General features: G+C 46.3%; 1 protein-coding gene across 7 annotated transcripts in view; it reads right to left on the bottom strand.

Annotated features, from left to right (window-relative positions):
- Positions 1-22,099, bottom strand: part of LOC140394047 (protein tweety homolog 3-like) — a 309,376-nt gene that overhangs the window by 79,188 nt on the left and 208,089 nt on the right. For all 7 annotated transcript variants that reach the window (XM_072480836.1, XM_072480842.1, XM_072480839.1 and 4 more), the window contains exons 7-8: positions 17,359-17,434; positions 1,952-2,007 (exon numbers count right to left, since the gene is read on the bottom strand). In XM_072480836.1, coding sequence (XP_072336937.1) covers positions 1,952-2,007; positions 17,359-17,434 — 132 coding nt within the window. The remainder of the gene's footprint in view (positions 1-1,951; positions 2,008-17,358; positions 17,435-22,099) is intronic.

A 22,099-nucleotide genomic window follows, 5' to 3' on the forward strand; every position in this document is an offset into this window, starting at 1 on the left:
GAAAGTAATATCCATGGAAAAAATGTACAATTAATTTTTTAAAAAAAAATTTTAAAATAAATTTAGAGTGCCCAATTTATTTTTTCCAATTAAGGGTCAATTTAGCGTGGCCAATCCACCTACCCTGCACATCTTTGTATTGTGGGGGTGAAACTCACGCAAACACGGGAAGAATATGTAAACTCCACACGGACAGTGACCCAGAGCCGGGATCTAACGTGGGACCTCGGCGACGTGAGGAAGCAGTGCTACCCATTCCGCCACTGTGCTGCCCCTAATTAATTAATATTGCGCGGTAACACAATTGTTTGCACTGTTGCTTCACAGCGCCAGGGTACTAGGTTCGATTCCCGGCGTGGGTCACTGTCTGTGCAGAGCCTGCACATTCTCCCCGTGTCTGCGTGGGTTTCCTCCGGGTGCTCCGGTTTCCTCCCACAAGTCCCGAAAGACGTGCCATTATGTAATTTGGACATTCTGAATTCTCCTTCTGTGTACCTGAACAGGGGCCGGAATGTGGCGACTAGGGGATTTTCACAGTAACTTCATTGGAGTGTTAATGCCTACTGGTGACAATAAAGATTATTATTTGCACACATGGGAAAGGAAAAGGATCTGTGTACTATTTTACATCATTCAGTGATAACTTCAGCTCATAATGAAATTCCTGTGAACCTAGAAACACAATTATTAGTAATTCAAAGCTGCTTTTATTAGTTCATGTGATGAGGGCATCTTTGGCAAAGTCTAATTATCCTTGGGCAGGTCGTGGTGAGCTATCTTCTTGAACTACAGCGGTCCATCTGGTGTAGATATACTTACAGGGCTGATAGGGAATGGGTTTCAGGATTTTGACCCAGTGGAGCTGAAGAAATGATGATATATTTCCAAGTCACGACGGTGTGTAACCAAACCTCCTCTGACAGCATCTGCCAAACCACTGATCACTACCACTTAGAAGGGCAAGTGCAGCAGATGCATAGGAACATCACTACCTTCAAGATCCCTCCTTCCATGCCACACATCACCCTGACTTGGAACTATATCACCATTCCTTCACTGTTGCAGGGCTGAGTCAAATCCCACAACTTCCTAACAGCATTCTAGGCACACCCGTGCACCATATGGACTTAGAGGTTCAAGAAGATGGCTCATCACTAGCTTCTCAAAGGTAATTAGAGATGGATAACAAATGCTGGTTTCGTCAGTGACACGCACATGCCGTGCAAGAATTAAAAAAATTATTTTCCTTTTTCAACTGAATTCCTGATTTTAGTTGAAGCAAGTTATCAAGTAAAACAGTCGCAGGTATCATAGAATCATAGAATTTACAGTGCAGAAGGAGGCCATTCAGCCCATCGAGTCTGCACCAGCCCTTGGAAAGAGCATCTTACTTAGCCCACACCTCCACCCATTCCCCGTAACCCAGTAATCTAACCCACCTTTTTGGTCACTAAGGGCATTTTGCATTGACAATCCATCTAACCTGCACATCTTTGGACTGTGGGAGGAAACCAGAGCACCCGGAGGAAACCCATGCAGACACGGGGAGAACGTGCAGACGCCGCACAGACAGTGACCAAGCCGGGAATCGAATTTGGGACCCTGGAGCTGTGAAGCAACTGTGCTAACCAGTGTGCTACTGAGCCGCCCTGTTACTTTGTGCACTGTAATGGGTACAGGCATGTAACAAATGCAACAGTGCTTGACCAATTGTTGTAGGACTGTGAAATGAAACAACTCATTTACATTATTATAATGGCAGCAATTCTGTGCTTGAATGTAAAATTTTAAATGTTAAATATTTATCTAGTTGTACTAATGAATTACCACATAAACCTTCACAACGTAGGGCAGTGAAATCAAGGAGTAGAACAGGTAACAATGTTATTCTCGGTCTCAGTTTCCTGCCAGAAATGACAAGGTGGAATATAGCATGCAGATATTGACTCACCTGTTGAAAAGGGTTTGGGTATCCAATGTTGCATACCAGGTAGTAATTTAAAACCTCTGCAGAAAGAGAGAAAGAAAATTTCATAATTACAAATTTTTTTTTTAATGTACATATTCTCATGGTGTAGGATTCTCTCCCATATAAATACATTAGTCATCCTCTGAAAACGAAGTTTCTTATCCCAAGCAAGGGAACCAACACTTATTCACAAAACAATCAATTGTGTTGCATCCTATTTACATGGCATTTTGCAGTTTTTAATGCAAACAATTTTCTTTCATGTAACGACTGGAATGTTTTTTTTCTCCTGTTCCAAAGGCGAACAATTTCATGTAGCTTCAAAAAATTATCTAGTTTTACCAATGAACTGGGTTCTAACTGGGTTCTAAATCCGCATTGCTAAATGTAACAATCTTCAAAATATTTAGAAGATATTTCTTCCAATTCTTTTCCTCTTGGTTATGAATGAATGTTTCAATGTAGATTGTGCGACATACACCAACACGTCAAAAAGTGAAGTAGCGATTGTGGCTTTTGGCAGTTTAAACACCACATTTCAGAGCAGACACACAAATTACGCTGAACGATGCATATGAAACAAGTATTCGCAGGACAGCAGCGTTGCCATTCAACATTTATTGTTCCAGTTTGACGGCTCCTTCACAAAGCCCCACAGTTCTCAGCAGTGGCATTAAATCAAGCACTTTTTCTAATGATTCTAATGATTCCTAATTACAGAGCCTCAGGGGTAGGCAGAAAACACAACATAAAATCTAATTTGTGTTGTTTTTGATGCCTAGCCTAATTAATATAATTTATTTGTACAATAAATTATATACAATACAAAGTGTGTGCGTGTTTCTAGGGATAACAGTAAATATTCCAGAGGCTGGCACATATCCCTAATCTAAACTGAAATAATCTATTAAGCAAAAATAACAGGACTACTTGTATGTTACAGTAAGCCAAGTAGATCAGTGGGTTATAACAAATCACATTCCTTTAATAAATTTTAAGACATTACCACCATCAGGTTTTTAAAGTCCACACATGTTGAATGATTTACTCTGCTTTTATGTATGCAGCATAACGATAACCACATTTCAGAGCCACTCAGTGCAGAGAGCTTGGCATTTCCTCTCATTGCGCAGTACAGTATCGCTGTCAGGCTGTAAGGAATGGATTGCATGGCCATCTTCAGATATACTGTTGTGGCAGAAACAATATTCTGCCTCACTGCAGCTCAATGAAGTTTCCACGGTGGCACCATAATATATCACATTTAACAATGTACCTAATTGGTGGCTGGTTTAGCTCAGTTGGCTAGACAGCTGGTTTGTGATGCAGAGCAAGGCCAACAGCACGGGTTCTATTCCTGTACCGGCTGAGGTTACCTTGCCCCTCGCCTGAGGTGTGGTGATCCTCCTTAGGTTAAATAACCATCAACCAATTCTTCTCGTCAAAAGAGAAAGCAGCCCCATGGTCATCTGGGACTATGGCAACTATACTTACTTATTCAATCTTAAATTCAACTGTATGAGCAGTCAGAGCCGTGCATTACATTTAATTGCTTATAATAATCTCTACATTTCACCATAAATGTCATACCTTCATTCTCTAACAATGCTTTTAAAAGCACAGTTTAAAAAAAGCAAATTTGGAGTCGCAAAATGTACATCAAGTTATTCCAGCAACAAGCAAGATTTTGACATACTTTTGGTTTTTGTTTTAAACTTTAACAATTGCATGAAAAGTATTCAGCTAACACTCTCTTTGAATCAAGTCGTGTTACTAACATAAACAAAAGATGCTGGAAATTCTCAGCAGGTCAGGCAGCATCTGTGGATAAATAGTTAATATTCTTCAAACCGATGACATCCCCAACATCTTTCAGCTCTGATGGAAGGTCACAGACCTGAAACATTTACTCTATTTTTCTCGCCATAAATACTCTCTGACCCACTGAGTATTTCCAGCATTTTCTGTTCATATCTCAGTTTTCTGGCATCTGTAGTATATTAGTGTTTGAACTCTGCCTTTGTCAGAACTCCGTAGCCTGCCTGGCAAAGACAGAATCAAATGACATTTTCCACACAATGTATTGGGCAAGTACTGCCTTCCCATGTCATCTCGTGAGAATAAGAAATTTGGGTATTTGCACCATAATGATGTACATGAAGGCCACTGTTGAAGGCAAAGATTTAGTTTCAAGAGAGTTACGTTGAATCTAACTGGCCAGGTCTTCCTCTGCTACAATCTTCATTTGGTCTGTACATAAAAAATGGAATCTCAAAAAGCATTATTTTTGCCAAGTCTTAAATTTGCATGCGATAAAAATATTTGACTGCAAACAAAGGAGACCGTTGACAGTCAATGCTACTTTCTCAATGAATTGATAATGTCAGCTAATTAACCAAAGGGTCTTCCTATCATCTCAGAAACTACACGATGCAAAAAATGAACACTCATCGCTAGAAGGTCTGCCTGTTGGACAATGTTCCTTCTAATGTTCCCATGCAGGCAGTCGTTGGGCAGAAAAAAAGAATTGAATTGCTTGGGCAGCCCAAAAAAATCTAGATGGTACATTGTTGTGGGAACTTGCCTACAACCCATGGCCATTTACCAAAAAAAAGCAAAATGCTGAAGACACGAAGCTTGAAATAAATGCAAAATGTTGGAAATATTCAGTATATCAGGCAGAATCTGCTTGTTTCCAGCCAATTGAGTGCTTATTGAGTGATGGGGATCTAATTGTCTGGATTGGATCTGTCCTGCTATTTGTGACCAGCACTTACAAGAGGAACTTTCCAGTTTGTCAGATTGACACGAAGGATGGTGACATTCCAGTTTGGGTGTTCAATTGCCCATCTTTCATGACTGGCAGTGGCAGAATTACGGAGCTGCCCTGGTTGATCTGACCTGATCCTGGTTGTGGAATCGCTCACCACTGGACCAGGGTTGATCTTTGATAGTAATGGTATAGTGAGGGATGTACTAGGTCACGTGGTTATAAATGCAGGTATGCTGGTGGCCCACTGTACCTCATAAATGCCCAGTCTTTGGGGCTACTGTATCAGTTCTCCATTTATCCCATTTAGCACAGTGGGAGCATCACAAACACAGTGGTTGGAGCATTTTTTCCACAAGGACTGAGCAGTGGTCATTCCTACTAAAACTATCATGGACAGATGTAACTGTGACAAGTAGATCAGGGAGGACAAGGTCAAGTGAGTTTCCCCTTCACATTGGATATTTCACTTCACATTGCAAGCTCTATTAAGCAGCCATGTCCTAAAGTCCAGCCAGTAGCGGTGCTACTAAGTTACTCAGGGATTGAGGTCTCCCACCCAGAATACATTCTGCAGATCCCTGCTGCCCTCAGTGTTTCCAAGTAATGGTCATCACGGAGTAGCACTGATTCATTAGCTGAGGAAGGGAAGTAGGTGGTAATCAGAAAAAGGTTTCTTTGCCCATGTTTGTCCTAATATTATGAGATGTCATGGGTCCGAAGACAATGATGGGGATTCCCAGGAACATTCTTTCTCAACTGTATACACTGTGCTGCCACCTCTGGTGAGTCTTTCGTGCTGGTGGAATACAACATACCCAGAGATGCTAATGAAGAGTCTGGGACATTAGATCAAAAGGTAGAATTCTGAGAGCTTGACTATCAGACTATTTACTGACTACTGTGGCGGTATCTACCTATATTAAAGGCTGATCAGAACTGATTTTATATTAAATCATATATTCACTATATTAAAAACTGATCAGAGCTGATTTTATATTAACTCATGTATTTAATCCTATATTAAAAGCTGATGACTGATGAAGTCCATTATCAATGTAAACCATTATTTTTAATATGTATTACAGACATTATCTTTGTAAGAGTCCAGATGCAGTGAACTCATTAAGTCTTGTGGCCTTGTCTGGAAATAAGCTCTGCCAACGAAAGATATCACTTGTAGAGTGGCCTTGCCACTATGCGGGCTACTGCTTGGCAAAAGACCCTGCCAAGAAGGGAGGCTGTTGATTTTCTGGAGATAGCTACCGGAGGTATCAGCCTCGTATCTTTAAAAACAGGTGCCTTGCTGGACTTCCTTAGAAACCAATGTCTTGCCGACCAAAAGAGAGACTGTTCTTTGTCTCAAAGTAACTGGGGAGTCAAACTCCCTAAGTAAGAAAGGGATATAAATATTTAAGCAAAGGCTGCAAAAGTTGGAGTTTCACTTGGAGAGCTGTTTAGGAGATTACTGGGTGTTTAAACTGCTATCTCGACTCGTAGAGTTCTGCTCTTGATTGAGTGTCGAACTCCGAGACTACTAGTCGTTGTAAGTATGAAATGTTTATAGCTTAAGCAATGTAATTAAGAAGGTCACAGACTAACTCATCACATATCCTGTAATTGTCAAACTGTATCATTTATCAAAATACTTGTATTACCCTTTTTTCTTTAAATAAATTGTGTATATATTTTACCATACAGATCCGTGTCTATTTTAATAAATAAGAGTGACATTTAACTAAGACTCATCATATTCTCACCCTTTGAGGCTATCTGAAGGTATTGAACGCAAAGCACATTGTGTATACTATAATTAGAACTCCCATATAGTGAGTCTTACTTTAGATATTCACAAGACCTTGTCTGGTAGCTTACAACCTCGACTAATCAGGAAGATCTTAGATGGAATACTCCTCAACTGTCACACTATGTGGGACAATCTCTCTCAATTTTCCCTAAAGTCCCCAGATGTTAGAACAGGTCTTTGCAGGGCTGACTGGGCTAGGTTTACCTTTGTCTTGTCTGATGCTTTGGTCAATGCAAGGTAGACCATCCAGTTTTATTCTCATTACAGCTTTGATACAACCAAGTGGCTTGCTGAGCCATTTCTGAGAGCAGTTAAGAGTCAATCACGTCGTTGTTGTTCTGGTGTGACATTTAAGGCAGACCAGGTCAAGCTAGAAGATTTTTCTCCTTAAACGACATTTCTGAGGCAGATGCTTTTTTAAAAAACTATAATTCAGGAGTTTCACGAACATCACTAGTTATTTTTAATGTAATTAACTGGATTCAAATTCCCCTGCTGCCAGGGCAGCATAGTGGCTAGCACTGCTGCCTCACAGCACTAGGCATCCATGTTCTATTCTGGCCTTGGGTCACTATCTGTGTGGAGTTTGCATGTTCTCCCAGTGCCTGCGGGGGTTTCTTCCGGATGCTCAAATTTCCTCCCACAGTCCAAAGATGTGGAGGTTAGGTGGGGTTACGGTGATATGGCATGTGAGTGGGCATGAAGGCTCTTTCAGAGGGTCGGTGTAGACTCAATGACTAAATGGCCTCCTTCTGCACTGTAGGGGTTCTAGGATACAACTAATGTTTCCAGACCATTAGCTCAGGCCTCTGGAAAAAGAGTCCCGTACAATTACCACTTTACTACTGTACTTTTGTATTGACTTAATTGTATGGATGAGAAGAGGAGAACTGACTATGTTCAGATGTCATGCCAACACAAGAGATGAAATACCAGACCAAGTAAAATGGTTATAATTAGTCATAAAACAATCCAAATATCCAGCTTATTCAAACCAAAATTGACAAGACACGAGATAAATTGAACAATGCCTTTTCCAATTCAGCACAAAATTCTGTTTCATAGCTACTGATTCACTGCTCATAAAAGAAGGCACTTTATCCAATTTACAGCAGATGAGGGGAGTAGGCAGACCAATTACCCAAGGGTCTTCCTTTCTGTAAATCACAAAGACTGTCAAAGCTGTCTGGGAAACTCTACGAGACTATAAGGTTATCAGACAATTTATAGAACAGCACTGATTGAAATGTCAGTTATAAAAATACAATATACAAATCCACAATTGGTAGATACACAAATATGTATCCCTACTGAGACTGGAGCACATTTGTTTACTTAGATCTCAAAATGCTATTGCCTTACCATCGTATGGATATCTCTGCTATATTTCCCTACAGTTGCATTTGCAGTAAAGTGAATTGTCACAATTCCACCTATAATATATTTGATTTTGATCAGGGTTCAAATCGCTCAAACCAAAGGGAGAGTAGGTGCTTTCATTTCGATAAAACTTTTTGAGTTTATGCTTTTTCATTATGTGGCAACAAACAAATTCAGGAAAATCTCAGGTTATCAGCTTTCACAATATTTTGTTTTTAATGTTTGATTCACCGTCGGTTCTGCTCTTCTCTTGGACAGGAATTCAGTTTGCCTCTTTTTAACCTGTTCACCTTCTGCTACCTGTTTCCCACCTTGTGTTTGATCAGGCACCTACTGAAGCTTGCAATTTCACAGCACATTGCTTTCTTCAGCCTACAGCTCTGGCTCCAACTGAGCTCATGTGGATGCCAACTTTAATTCCATGTTTCAGATGCACCCATGATTCAACACAGAATTCAATGAGTCAAGTTCATTACCACCCCTTCCATTTTCTCTGACAAAAGGGGCTGGAAATGGTTCTGCTTTTGGCATTTACACTGCCTCTGGACTTATCTTTTGCTTCAACACTTTTGCCATGATCTGTGACGATTGGGAAGACATTAGGATAATTGGATTATAAATGTAGTGGGAAATGTAAGGGTTAAAAGCTTGGGGTTAGAATGTTTTTGTTTAAATATAGGTGCTGTTGTGCTTTCTGGTGGTAGCGTCGACGTGGGTGGACCAGGCCAGATTTTTGGAGTGTGCACCCCTAGGAATTTGAAACTGCTAACCATCTCCACCTCGGACCCGTTGATGCTGACAGGGGTGTGTACAGTACTTTGCTTCCTGAAGTCAATGACTAACTCTTTAGTTTTGCTGGCATTGAGGGAGAGATTGTTGTCGCTGCACCACTCCACTAGGTTCTCCATCTCCCTCCTGTATTCTGACTTGTCGTTATTCGAGATCCGGCCCACTATAGTTGTATCATCAGCAAACTTGTAGATGGAGTTGGAACCAAATTTTGCCACTCAGTCATGTGTGTACAGGGAGTAGAGTAGTGGGCTAAGTACACAGCCTTGCGAGGCCCCGGTATTGAGGACTTTTGTGGAGTAGGTGTTGTTGTTCATTCTTACTGATTGTGGTCTGTGGGTCAGAAAGTCGAGGATCCAGTTGCAGAGTGGGGAGCCAAGTCCTAGGTTTTGGAGCTTTGATATGACCTTGGCTGGGATTATGGTGTTGAAGGCGGAGCTGTAGTCAATAAATAGGAGTCTGATGTAGGAGTCCTTGTTGTCGAGATGCTCTAGGGATGAGTTTCGAGCCAGGAAAAATACCGGTTGCAGCAGTATGCGAATTGCGGTGGATGCCATGTCATAGAATTTACAGTGCAGAAGGAGGTCATTCGGCCCATCGAGTCTGCACCGGCTCTTGGAAAGAGCAACCTACCCAAGATCCACACCTACACCCTATCCCCATAACCCAGCAACCCTACCCAACACTATGGGCAATTTTGGACACTAAGGGCAATTTAGCATGGCCAATCCACCTAACCTGCACATCTTTGGACTGTGGGAGGAAACCAGAGCACCCGGAGGAAACCCACGCACACAGGGGGAGGATGTGCAGACTTCGCACAGACAGTGACCCAAGCCGGAATCGAACCTGGGACCCTGGCGCTGTGAAGCAATTGTGCTATCCACAATGCTACCGTGCTGCCCATAAAGGCATTCTGGGAGTATGGAGGTGATGGGCTTCATGTGCAACCTCTCGATGCACTTCATTACGACTGAAGTCAGGGCCACCGGACGGTAGTCATTGAGGCTCGTTGCCTGGTTCTTTTGCACCTGTATGGTGGTGGTCTTCTTGAAGCAGTTGGGGAACTCAGAGTGGAGTAGGGACAGGTTAAAGATGTCCGTGAACACCTCTGCCAGCTGGTCTGCGCAGGCTCTGAGTGCACGACCAGGGATTCCGTCCGGGCCCGTCGCCTTCCGAGGGTTCACTTTCAGGAAGGCCGATCTGACTTCGGAAGCTGTGATGATGGGTATGGGTGAGTTATGGGCAGCTGGGGCACTCGACAGCGGATTGTTGGTTACCTGCTCGAACCGAGCATAGAATGCATTGAGTTCATCGGGAACCGGTGCGCTGCTGCCAGAGATACTGCTCGGCTTCGCTTTATAGCCCGTTATGTGGTTTAGTCCTTGCCGCAACCACCGAGAGTCTGTCCGTGACTCTAGCTTGGTTCGATATTCTCTCTTGGCATCTTGGATGGCTTTGCTGAGGTTGTACCTGGATTTCTTGTATAGGTCAGGGTTGTCTAACTTGAACACCTCAGAGCTGTCCATCAGTAGGGCGTCAATCTTGCGATTGAGCCATGGTTTCTGGTTGGGGAACGTACGTACTGCTTTCTTTGGCACGCAGTCAACCACACATTTGCTGATGAAGTCTATGACAGTGGTGACATACTCATTTAAGTTGGTCGCTGAGTTCTTAAATATGGACCAGTCCACTGTCTCTTAAGCAGTCACGTAAGAGCTCTTCTGTTTCCTCGGACCAGCACTGCACGATCTTCTCAGCAGGATTCTCCCGCTTGAGTTTCGGCTTGTATACCGGGAGAAGGAGCACCGTCTTATGGTCTGATTTCCCAAAGTGCGGTCGGGGGATGGAGCGGTAGGCGCCCTTGATTTTTGAGTAGCAGTGGTCAAGAGTGTTGTCGGCCTTGGTGGGACAGGAGATGTGCTGGCAGAATTTTGGCAGTACATTGATATTTTCTCATCCCCATTCTCCTGCCTTCTCCCCATAACCCCTGATCCCCTTATTAATCAAAAACCTATCTATCTCTGTATTAAAGACAATCAGTGATTTGGCCTCCACAGTCTTCTGCGGCAAAGAGTTCCACAGATTCACCACCCTCTGGCTGAAGAAATTCCTCCTCATCTCTGTTTTAAAGGATCGTCCCTTTAGTGTGAGATGGTGTCCTCTGGTTCTAGATTTTCCTACAAGTGGAAACATCCTCTCCTCGTCCACTCTATCCAGGCCTCGCAGTATCCTGTAAGTTTCAATAAGATCCCCCTCATTCTTCTAATCTCCAACAAGTACAGACCGAGAGTCCTCAAACGTTCCTCATACGACAAGTTCTTCATTCCAGGGATCATTCTTGTGAACCTCCTCTGGACCCTTTCCAAGGGCAGCACTTCCTTCCTTAGATACGGGGCCCAAAACTGCTCACAATACTCCAAATGGGGTCTGACCAGAGCCTTATACAGCCTCAGAAGTACATCCCTGGTCTTGTATTCTAGCCCTCTTGACTTGAATGCTAACATTGCATTTGCCTTCTTAACTGCCGACTGAACCTGCACATTAACCTTAAGAGAATCGCGAGCAAGGACTCCCAGGTCTTTTTGGGCTTCTGATTTCCTAAGCATTTCCCCATTTAGAAAATAGTCTATGCCTAAATTCCTCCTTCCACAGTGCATAACCTCACACTTTTTCACATTGTATTTCATTTGCCACTTCATTGCCCACTCCTAGCTTGTCCAAATCCTTCTGCAGCCCCCTTGCTTCCTCAATAATACCTGTCCCTCTACCAATCTTTGTATCATCTGCAAACGTAGCAACAGTGCCTTCAGTTCCTTCTTCCAGATCATTAATGTATATCGTGAAAGGTTATGGTCCCAGGACAGACCCCTGATGTACACCATTAGTCACCGGCTGCCATCCTGAAAAAGACCCCTTAATCCCCACTCTCTGCCTTCTGCCAGTCAGCCAATCCTCTATCCATGCCAGAATCTTACCCTTAAAACCATGGGCCTTTAACGTATTTAATAGTCTCCTATGCGGCACCTTGTCAAAGGCTTTCTGGAAATCTAAATAAATCACGTCCATTGGTTCTCCTTTGTCTATCTTCCTTGTTACCTCCTCAAAGAACTCTAACAGATTTGTCAAACACAACCTCCCTTTGACAAAGCCGTGCTGACTCAGTCCTATTTTACCATGCACTTCCAAATACTTTGCAATCTCATCTTTAATAACAGACTCTAAAATCTTACCAATGACCGAAGTCAGTCTAACCGGCCTATAATTTCCCAGCTTCTGCCTCCCTCCTTATTAAACAGTGCTGTTACATTAGCCACTTTCCAGTCCTCTGGGACCCTTCCTGCATCCAGTTATAATAGTTTGTCGTAAAAATAACTACACCCTGGGCGCGATTCTCCGACCCCCCACCGGGTCGGAGAATCACTGGGAGCTGGAGTGAATCCCGCCCCCGCCGTGTCCCGAATTCTCCGCCACCAGAGATTCGGCGGGGGCGGGAATCGAGCCGGTCGGCGGGCCCACCCCCGGCGATTCTCCGGTCCGCGATGGGCCGAAGTCCCGCTGCTGTCAACCCACGCCAGCCGGCGTGGATTGAACAACCTTTCGAATGGCGGGACAAGGCAGCGTGGGCGGGCTCCGGGGTCCTGGGGGGGGCGCAGGGCGATCTGGCCCCGGGGGGTGCCCCCGCGGTGGCCTGGCCCGTGATCGGGGCCCACTAATCCGTGGGCGGGCCTGTGTCGTGGGGGCACTCTTTTCCTTCCGCCTTCGCCATGGTCTTCACTATGGCAGAGGCGGAAGAGACCCCCTTCCCTGCGCATGCGCGGGGATGCCGTGAGCGGCCGCTGACGCTCCTGCGCATGCGTCGCACGGCAAAGTTATTCCCGCGCCAGCTGGCGGGGCGCCAAATGACTTTCCCGCCAGCCGGCGGGGTGGAAATCACTCCGGCGCAGGCCTAGCCCCTCAAGGTGAGGGCTCGGCCCCTCAAGATGCGGAGAATTCCGCACCTTTGGGGCGGCGCAATGCCGGACTGATTCGCGCCGTTTTTGGCGCCGGTCGGCGGACATCGTACCGATTGCGGAGAATCCCGCCCCCTATTTCTTCATGCAATCACTCCTGGAGTGAATTATTCTTTCCGCGCAGTCTTTCAAATAAACAAAAATATTGGGGTTGCGGTCCAGTATACATAGAACATGCAGTGCAGAATCCTAGCCATTGTTGGGGTCTGGTCTGGGATTGTAATAGTCACTCCTTTTTGCCTTGCACCATTGGCCCTTCCGTCATTAAATTGCTCGTGCCCTTAACCCCAACACAGACTTTCTCCTTTGATTTTTCCTCCCAAACCAAATCCTGGTTCCGCATTTCTTTGCGCAACTAACAAACCTTTCATTTCTTCCAGTTCTGATGAAAGGTCAATCGACGTGATAAGTTAACTGTTTCTCTCCTGACAGATTCTGACCTACTGAAGATTCCCACCATATTCTGTTTTCATTTTAGAAAAATATATTGTTGCAGGAAGAAACACCCGATTAACATGGTCCCTTTAACCAAGGACAGATATACCTTCATAGCATCCCTACAGTGCAGAAGGAAACCATTTGGCCCATCGAGTCTGCATCATCCCTCTGAAAGACCACCCTCCAAGCCCACATCTTGGGTAGATACTGGAGGCATAGTTTTTTTAAATTTGGGGTCCGGCTTTTAGGGACTAAGATGAAAATTAATTTCTTTACTCAGAGGGTTGTCAGAATTAGAAATTCACACCTCAGGAGAACTGGATGCTCAATTGTTGAGCAGATTCAAGATAGATATCAATAGAGTTTTGTACACTGAGGGAATTCAGGGATACGAGGATCATGTAGGAAGGTGGAGTGGAGGAAAAGATTGGCTCTGATCGTACTGAATTGCGGCGCAGGCTTGCAGGGCTGAATGGCCTAGTCTTGCTCATTTTCCTTAGGTTATGCCAACAAAATTCCTTTTGCTGCGAAGTACCAGCTCTAATTTTTAACTTTTACAGTACGAAGTCTTACAACACCAGGTTAAAGTCCAACAGGTTTGTTTCGATGTCACTAGCTTTCGGAGCGCTGCTCCTTCCTCAGGTGAAGGAGCAGCGCTCCGAAAGCTAGTGACATCGAAACAAACCTGTTGGACTTTAACCTGGTGTTGTAAGACTTCGTACTGTGCTCACCCCAGTCAAACGCCGGCATCTCCACATCATGGCTACCTTTTAAATTTTAGTCATGGCACAAATCCAGCAATTTCTGACACTCGTGGGGAGAATAATGGTGATCGCCCACTTGTGTGTGGTTAATGGGCACCACAAATCATCCTGCATCTTGCAACTCACAATGTAGCTCCCCTTGCCGCAAATTGCAAGGCTTTTTTATGCACTAATAACTGTGCATCATGAACTCTCTTGTTATTTTCCCAGAAAATTCAGTCATGGTGCAAATTTGTTTGAATATAAATCATGTGGGCATGTGAAGTGATGTGTGAAAATCCAAAATATCTTCTGTAAAAACTGGCTCACTAACATTCAAGTTCCAACATATAAGCAAAGGAATCTCTAATGTCTAGTTCACTGTTCCCATTCTCGAGGATAAAGCAGATTGACAGCAAATGATAAAACAGGCCAAGAAAAACAATTTACATAATTATTTTCAATAATGAGCAATTAATGGCACAATCTTCCAGCAAAGGATGCAAAGTCACCTTCACTGAGGGGTGGGCCTAAACTGGTTCACAAAGGTTGCATTTTGCACTTTGAAGGCATTTTATACTCAAATAAAGGATAAAAACTGTGCTAATGGATAAATAGTTATTAATATAACTAATTTTTAAACATTTAAAATTACACAATACCCTGGCTAAACATATTTGTATCAGGTCTGCTTTTATAAATTCACTATTTTTTAATAAGATCCTTTATGTCAAGCCACACTCATCAATATCTCAAAGACGTTATGGTTGAGCACTCCTGCAGCTCCAGTCTCGACAAGATGATTATTTTTCATTCAAACATGACAAATCAATAAAAAATGTGATTTCATAATATATAGGGAGCAATTTAACTAACTGGGAACAAAGTCCCATAGCTAGTGTGTTTAGTCGCGTGTTTCCCAGCGCTCGCAGTGGCAAGTACACAACGCCATAAAACAGCACTCGCGTTAGATAGGGGCCTCAGCGGAGCCTCAGCCGCACATATCCCCGTTTTGTGCACCGAGGTGCTCCGCTCGCCAAAGTGATCCCCGACTTTCTCTCCACAACCCCCACACCCGCCCCAACACACTCCAGGAGGGCACCCCCAGCCCGATCGGCACTGCTCAAAAACGCCTCCGCCACGGGTACCTCGGAATCTGCACATTAAAGTGCGACTAGCTGTCTTGCTTTAATATGCAGATTTGCTACAAAGTGACAGCACAACGTCTCGCAAGGTTGCGTTGGATCTCGTGAGGTGTTGCAAGCCAGGTAGATGCGCTTTTCGGCTGCAGCGTAGCCGTAAAACTGCGCCCGCAGTCACTGAATAGGATCCATTATAGATTAACAGCATCAGTCAAAATAATCCTTATTGGATTACATTAGTAACTGTCTAATCAATATATATTTTTTTAGAAATTTAGAGTGCCCAATTCATTTTTTCCAATTAAGAGGCAATTTAGCGTGGCCAATCCACCTGGCCTGCACATCTTTGGGTCGTGGGGGTGAAACCCACACAGACACAGGGAGAATGTGCAAACTCCACACGGACAGTGACCCAGGGCCGGGATTAAACCTGGGACCTCGGCGCCGTGAGGCAACAGGGCTAACCCACTGCGCCACCGTGCGGTCTAATCGATATATAATACTCTATTAATGATCCTAACCACTTAAGAAACACTTAATGAGTTGGTCAATATGGTATTATTTCAGCATGAATGCAAGTAAGAATAATGGCTGAAAGCAAATATGTAGCTACTTAGTTTTTGATATCTCTGGACTTAACTGTTCTTATTCCTTGGGAGGCAGTGGCTGGAATAGTTATCCAAAAACCCAAGGTAATAATATGCTCTGGGGACTGGATTCAAATCCAACCATGGCAGATGATAAAATTTTAATGCAATAAAAATCTGGACTACAAAGCCTAATGATGACCAAGAAACCATTGTCGATTGTTGTAAAAAACCATTTGATTCACTAATGTCCTTTAGGGAAGGAAATCAGTCATCCTTACCTGGTCTGGCCTACATGTGACTCCAGACCCACAGCAACGTGGTTGAATCTTAAATGTCCTCAGGAATGGGCAATAAATGCTGGCCCAACCAGTCATGTCCACATCCCATGAACGAAAAAAACACTCTCCTGGCCAGTCTCCCAACTTCCATAAATCTTAACCTCATCTAAAATTCTTCTTCCCATATCCTATCAGCATCCAGCTCACACGCACGTCACCCATGTGCCGCATTGTTTTCCAGTCTGCCAATCCCTAAGCTTTAATATCCTCATCTTGGTTTTCATATCCCTCAATGGCCTCTCCCCCCTCGACCTCTGTGCCTCCTTAAACAACCTACCAGGATCTGTGCTCCTCCAACTCTGGTCTTTTGCATATCCCTGATTGCATTTACTCCACTACTGGCAACCATGCTGTCAGATACCAAGGCTTTAAGCTCTGGAACTCCTGATCTAAGCCTCTCTACCTCTCGTTCTGCCATTAAGCTGCTCCTTAAAGCCTGTCTCTTCGACTGGCTCTTAATACTTCCTGATTTGACTCGGTATCGTATTTTGTTTGGTAACATTCCTCAGTGCCTTGGCACATACGGCTATGTTAAAGGCACAATGTAAGTGAAAATGGTTGTTACCAGGGGCAATCTTGAATGTAATCCAAATCAATTTCATCTAAGCCTCCAAATCTGCTGAGACGGGTAGGGAGTTTTGCTCTCTGTCATTGACCACTGGCAGTAAATAACAGCTGCTAAAACAGCCACTTGGGTAAAGTGGTCGAACTTGTTTCTGCCCCTAGACAAGTTGGCATCCAAAGGGTCGGTCGGTATCCTCATCCTTCTTCGTCTTTATGGGCTTGTAAATGTTTTGGGAAACATTTCTGCCTTTTAAAAAAAATTTTACCACGAATGTATATGGTACAATCATGTCACAAGTAAACTGGAGTTCAGACAAAAGCTGTAATTCATAAACTTCAAAATGGAGTGCATCTGTCCACTAATTGCAAGCAGATAAGCCAGATGTCATAAAGTTGACATGAGTTTACTTCAGCAAAACAACATGTCAAATCAATACATGGGGTATCTGCCCAGAAGAGAAGAGACTGGATACATTTAAAATAGTGATATAATAGAGAAACCGTTTGAAACTTATGCCAGAGCAAACCTCATGGAAACTTTGAAAGGAAAGCATTAGAAATGTACATGAAAGCAGGGAAGCTTGAATTTCATGAATTGAGATATTTCTCCTTAGCTCGTGGACAATTTTACATACAACTATTTCAAAGTCAACCAGTCACCAGTTAAAAATAATCTGCAAATTAGATACAACAGCCATGTTATTAGATACAACAGCCTATTGATATCATGGTGGAACTGTAAACCATTATTCCAGCCTCAGTATATTCAGAGGAATGAATTTCTTATTTATCAAGTTCTGTTAAGGACAACATACCTTTCGCAATAAGGCCATGTTCATCAGCCATTTTGGAGACATATGCTTCAGGAGACACACAGAAGTCACTAGAACCCTGGCCAAGAGATGAAAGCACATGGTTAATAATGTGGAATTACAGAATAGTCAATTAAAACTGTCAAGCGGGAATTGGAAAAACTCAAACTATTTCGATCTAATAACTGGTTTGGGTCAAGTGTATTTAAAGTCAATGCGATCCAATCCAAAAATCCACAACCATACGTTTACAGCAACACTGGAACTGGAATGTCACAATATAACTATAACTATAAATCTGTCCAAGTCAATTACCGAGTCTACACTGCTCTCTGAGGAATAGAATTCCAAAGATGAGCAACCTCCTCCTTTCCGTCTTAACTGGGAGCCCCTTATTGTTAAACTGTGCCCTGTAGATCTAGATATCCTCTCGAGAGGAAACATCCTCTCAGCACCTACCCTGTCAAGCCTGTCTTCTAACGTTTCAATAAGATCACTTCTCATTCTTTTAAACGCCAAAAAGTTGAGGGCCAACCTGCTCAACCTTTCTTCGAAGACAACACATTCATCCCAGGAATCAACATAGTGCAGTCATTTTCAAACCCAGGGTTGCGACCCATGAGTGGGTCACGAAAGGATCTCAGGAGGGTCGTGGGGCCATGTGTCGCGGCATTCCCGATCACGGTAAATAATGCCCAACGGGACGACTAGCTTTTAAAAAGGCCGCCGGCGACCGGCTTTCAGAATGCAGACAATTCTGCACATGCGTGCCCCCTCAGCAATGCGCAGTCCCGGAGCACAGCAGGACAGAATGCCTGCTCCTGACGTCAGCGTGTTGAGCCAGGAGCAGATTTTTCTTTAAATTGCTGGAGTCTACCTGTCAGGAGCGGTGGCAGAGAGCAGGTTATGTGCCCTGTACACTGACGTCATGTGTTCTGGCCGCGCGAGATCCCTCCATTTTGCAGCTGCCAGCCAGTGCTGGTGTGAGCTCCAGGTCCTCTGGTGAACACTCATGAAGCACATGAAAACAAGAACAAAGCAGTATGGGCAGCACGGTAGCACAGTGGTTAACACTGTAGCTTGATACTTCTGGTTGCGGCTATGCGGAGCTAAGTCGCACGTTTGGCAGCTCCCGCCAGAAACAGACTTTTGGGCTTTTATTAGGGCCGCCAGTGGCATTTGTTCGACGGTTCCCAGTGTGGAAAGGTGACAGTAACATTTTACCGGCACTGTATGGATTGGACCAGGAGTGGAGCGGTGAAAAAAGTAGTTTTGGAGCAGCGAAAAGTGCGAGGGAGGAAAACCAAGATGGCGACGGGTGGAGACCAGGCAGCGTGGGCTCAGTGGTCGCAGGAACTGCAGGAGTTTCTCCAGCGCTGCTTCACCGAATTGAAGGCAGAGCTCTTGGTGCCGATGAAGGCTTCGATAGACAAGCTGCTCGAGACCCAGAAGGCCCAAGGGGCGGCGATCCGGGAGGTGCGGCAAAAGGCCTCGGAGAACGAGGACGAGATATTGGGCTTGGCGGTGAAGGTAGAGGTGCACGAGGCGATGCATAAGAAATGGCAGGAGAAGTTCGAGGACATGGAGAATCGGTCGAGTAGGGAGAACCTGCGGATTCTGGGTCCCCTGGAGGGAGTGGAGGGGTCGGATGTTGGAGCATACGTGGTCACGATGCTGAACACATTGATGGGCGCGGGGGCCCCTGGTACTGGAGGGGGCCCACCGAGTCCTGGCGAGGAGGCCCAAGCCCAACGAGCCGCCGCGGGCGGTGCTGGTGTGGTTCCACCGCTTCGTGGACAGGGAGTGTGTCCTAAGGTGGGGAAAGGAGTGGAGCAGCAGGTGGGAGAATGCAGAGGTCCGGATATACCAGGACTGGAGCGTGGAGCTGGCCAAGATGAGGACCAGGTACAATCGGGCTAAGGCGGCTCTGCATCGCAAGGGAGGGAAATTTGGAATGGTGCAGCCGGCGCGACTGTGGGTCACTTTCAAGGACCGCCACCACTACTTCGAGACGCCGGAGGAGGCGTGGACCTATATCCAGGCCCAAAAGTTGGACTCGGATTGAGGGTCGGATGAGAGGGGATGTCGAGAGGGGATTGATGTGATTGTTGTGATTTGGGGGGAATGTTCTGCTCTGTCTGGTACTGTTTTTTTTGGGTGCTGGGTGGGGTAGGGTGAAATAGTTCGTAGTGGGGGTTTGGTGAGAGTGTGGGCGTCGGTGGTTGGAAGAGGGGGCCCCATTGGGTGAGGGGAGAGGGAAGGCCCGAGGTGGGGGAGCTTGGATCAGGCCGCGAAAGGGAGCTGCGCCAGAGGGGCCGGGGCCGGCTTGGTGGAAAGCGCGGGCTTTTTCACGCGCTAGGGAAAGGGGAGGGGTGGTGCTGGAGAGGAGCGCCCGCTGATGGACGGGGGGGGGGGGGGGATTCTCACACAGGGGGGGTCGATGGATTGGCGGGAGCGGCTGGGGTCAGCAGGAGTCAGCTGACTTACAGGAGTGCTATGGGGGGAGCAACGCAGCTTTGGGGGGGGGGGGCCTAGCTGGGGGGACGACCACGACTGGGTTACTGCTGCATTGGCCAAAGGGGAGCTGGTGCCTGAAGAGAGAGTCGGGGCGGGGGTCTGCCGCTGGGGGGGGGGGGGGGGGGGGGAGAGACACGGAGATGCGGGAGGCGCGGGCACATGGCTGGCCTAGAAAGGGAGATGGCTAATCGGCCGCGGGGGGGGGGGGGGGGGGGGGGGACCACCCCCTAATCTGGCTCACAACTTGGAATGTGAGAGGCCTGAACGGGCCAGTCAAGAGAGACAGTGTGTTTGTGCATCTGAAGGCAGATGTGGTCATGCTCCAGGAGACGTATTTGAGGGTGGCAGGCCAGATTAGGCTGAGAAAGTGGTGGGTAGGGCAGGTTTTCCACTCAGGGTTGGACGCAAAGAATCGAGGGGTGGCTATTTTGGTGGGGAAGCGGGTGTCATTTGAGGGGCTGAGCATCGCGGCAGACAATGGGGGTAGGTACGTGATGGTGAATGGTAAGCTGCAGGGGGCGCGGGTGGTCTTGGTGAATGTGTATGCCCCAAATTGGGACGATGATGGATTTATGCGGCGCATGTTGGGCCGGATTCCAGACCCCGAGGCAGGGAGCTTGATAATGGGAGGGGGGGGGGGGGGACTTTAATACGGTATTGGATCCAGCATTGGACGGCTCTAGATCCAGGACGGGTAAGAGGTCGGCGGCGGCCAAGGTGTTGAGGGGGTTTATGGACCAGATGAGAGGAATGGACCCATGGAGGTTTGTTAGGCCGGGGGCCAGGGAATTCTCTTTCTTTTCCCATGTCCATAAAGCCTACTTCCGGATTGACTTCTTTGTTTCGAGCAGGGCGATGATCCAGAGGGTGGAGGACACGGAGTATTCGGCCATAGCCATCTCAGACCATGCCCCGCACTGGGTGGAGCTCGAGCTAGGGGAGGAGGGACCAGCGCCCGCTGTGGCGCCTGGAGGTGGGTTTGCTGACGGATGTGGAGGTGAGTGGGCGGATCCGGGGGTGTATTGAAAGATACCTAGAGGTTAACGATAATGGGGAGGTGCAGGTGGGGATGGTCTGGGAGGCGCTAAAGGCGGTGATTAGGGGAGAGCTAATCTCCACTAGGGCCCACAAGGAGGGGAAGGAGAGGAGAGAGAGGGAGAGGTTGGTGGGGGAGATTTTAAGGGTAGGTAGGAGGTATGCAGAGGTCCCAGAGGAGGGACTACTCAAGAAGCGACAAAGCCTCCAGGCCGAGTTCGACCTGTTGACTACCAAGAAGGCAGAGGTGCAGTGGAGGAAGGCGCAAGGGGCGGTGTATGAATACGTGGAGAAGGCTAGCCGGATGCTGGCACACCAGCTTCGGAAGCGGGAGGCAGCGAGGGAGATTGGGGGAGTTAGGGATAAAGGGGGGAACACGGTGCGGAGTACGGTGGGAATAAATGGGGTATTTAGAGACTTCTATGAGGGGCTGTAAAGATCTGAGCCCCCAACGGAGGAGGGGGGGGATGCGTCGTTTTCTGGACCGGCTGAGGTTCCCAAGGGTAGAGGAAGGGCAGGTGGCGGGGCTTGGAGCACCGGTACGGCTGGAGGAGCTCACTAAGGGGCTGGGAAGTATGCAGGCGGGGCCAGATGGTTTCCCGGCAGAATTTTACAGGAAGTATATGGACCTGTTGGGCCCACTACTAGTGAGGACTTTCAATGAGGCGAGAGAGGGGGGGGTCCTACCCCCGACGATGTCCAGGGCGCTGATATCGCTGATCTTGAAGCGGGACAAGGACCCTTTACAGTGTGGGTCGTATAGGCCAATCTCGTTCCTCAACATGGATGCAAAGCTGTTAGCGAAGGTGTTGGCTACCAGAATTGAGGACTGTGTCCCGGGTGTGATCCACAGGGTTTCGTGAAGGGAAGGCAGCTAAACACCAATGTGCGGAGGCTCCTAAATGTAATCATGATGCCTGCAGTGGAGGAGGAAGCGGAGATAGTGGCGGCTATGGATGCGGAGAAGGCCTTCGATAGGGTGGAGTGGGGGTACCTGTGGGAAGTGTTGAGGTGGTTTGAGTTTGGGGAGGGGTTCGTTAGTTGGGTTAGGTTACTGTACGGAGCCCCAGTGGTGAATGTGGCCACAAATCGGAGGAGGTCGGAATACTTTCGCCTGTACCGGGGGACGAGGCAGGGGTGCCCCCTATCCCTCCTGCTATTTGCGTTGGCAATTGAGCCTTTGGCGATGGCT

This window comes from Scyliorhinus torazame, chromosome 17 (genome assembly GCF_047496885.1).
Source record: "Scyliorhinus torazame isolate Kashiwa2021f chromosome 17, sScyTor2.1, whole genome shotgun sequence".
In the NCBI taxonomy this organism is placed as follows: domain Eukaryota; kingdom Metazoa; phylum Chordata; class Chondrichthyes; order Carcharhiniformes; family Scyliorhinidae; genus Scyliorhinus; species Scyliorhinus torazame.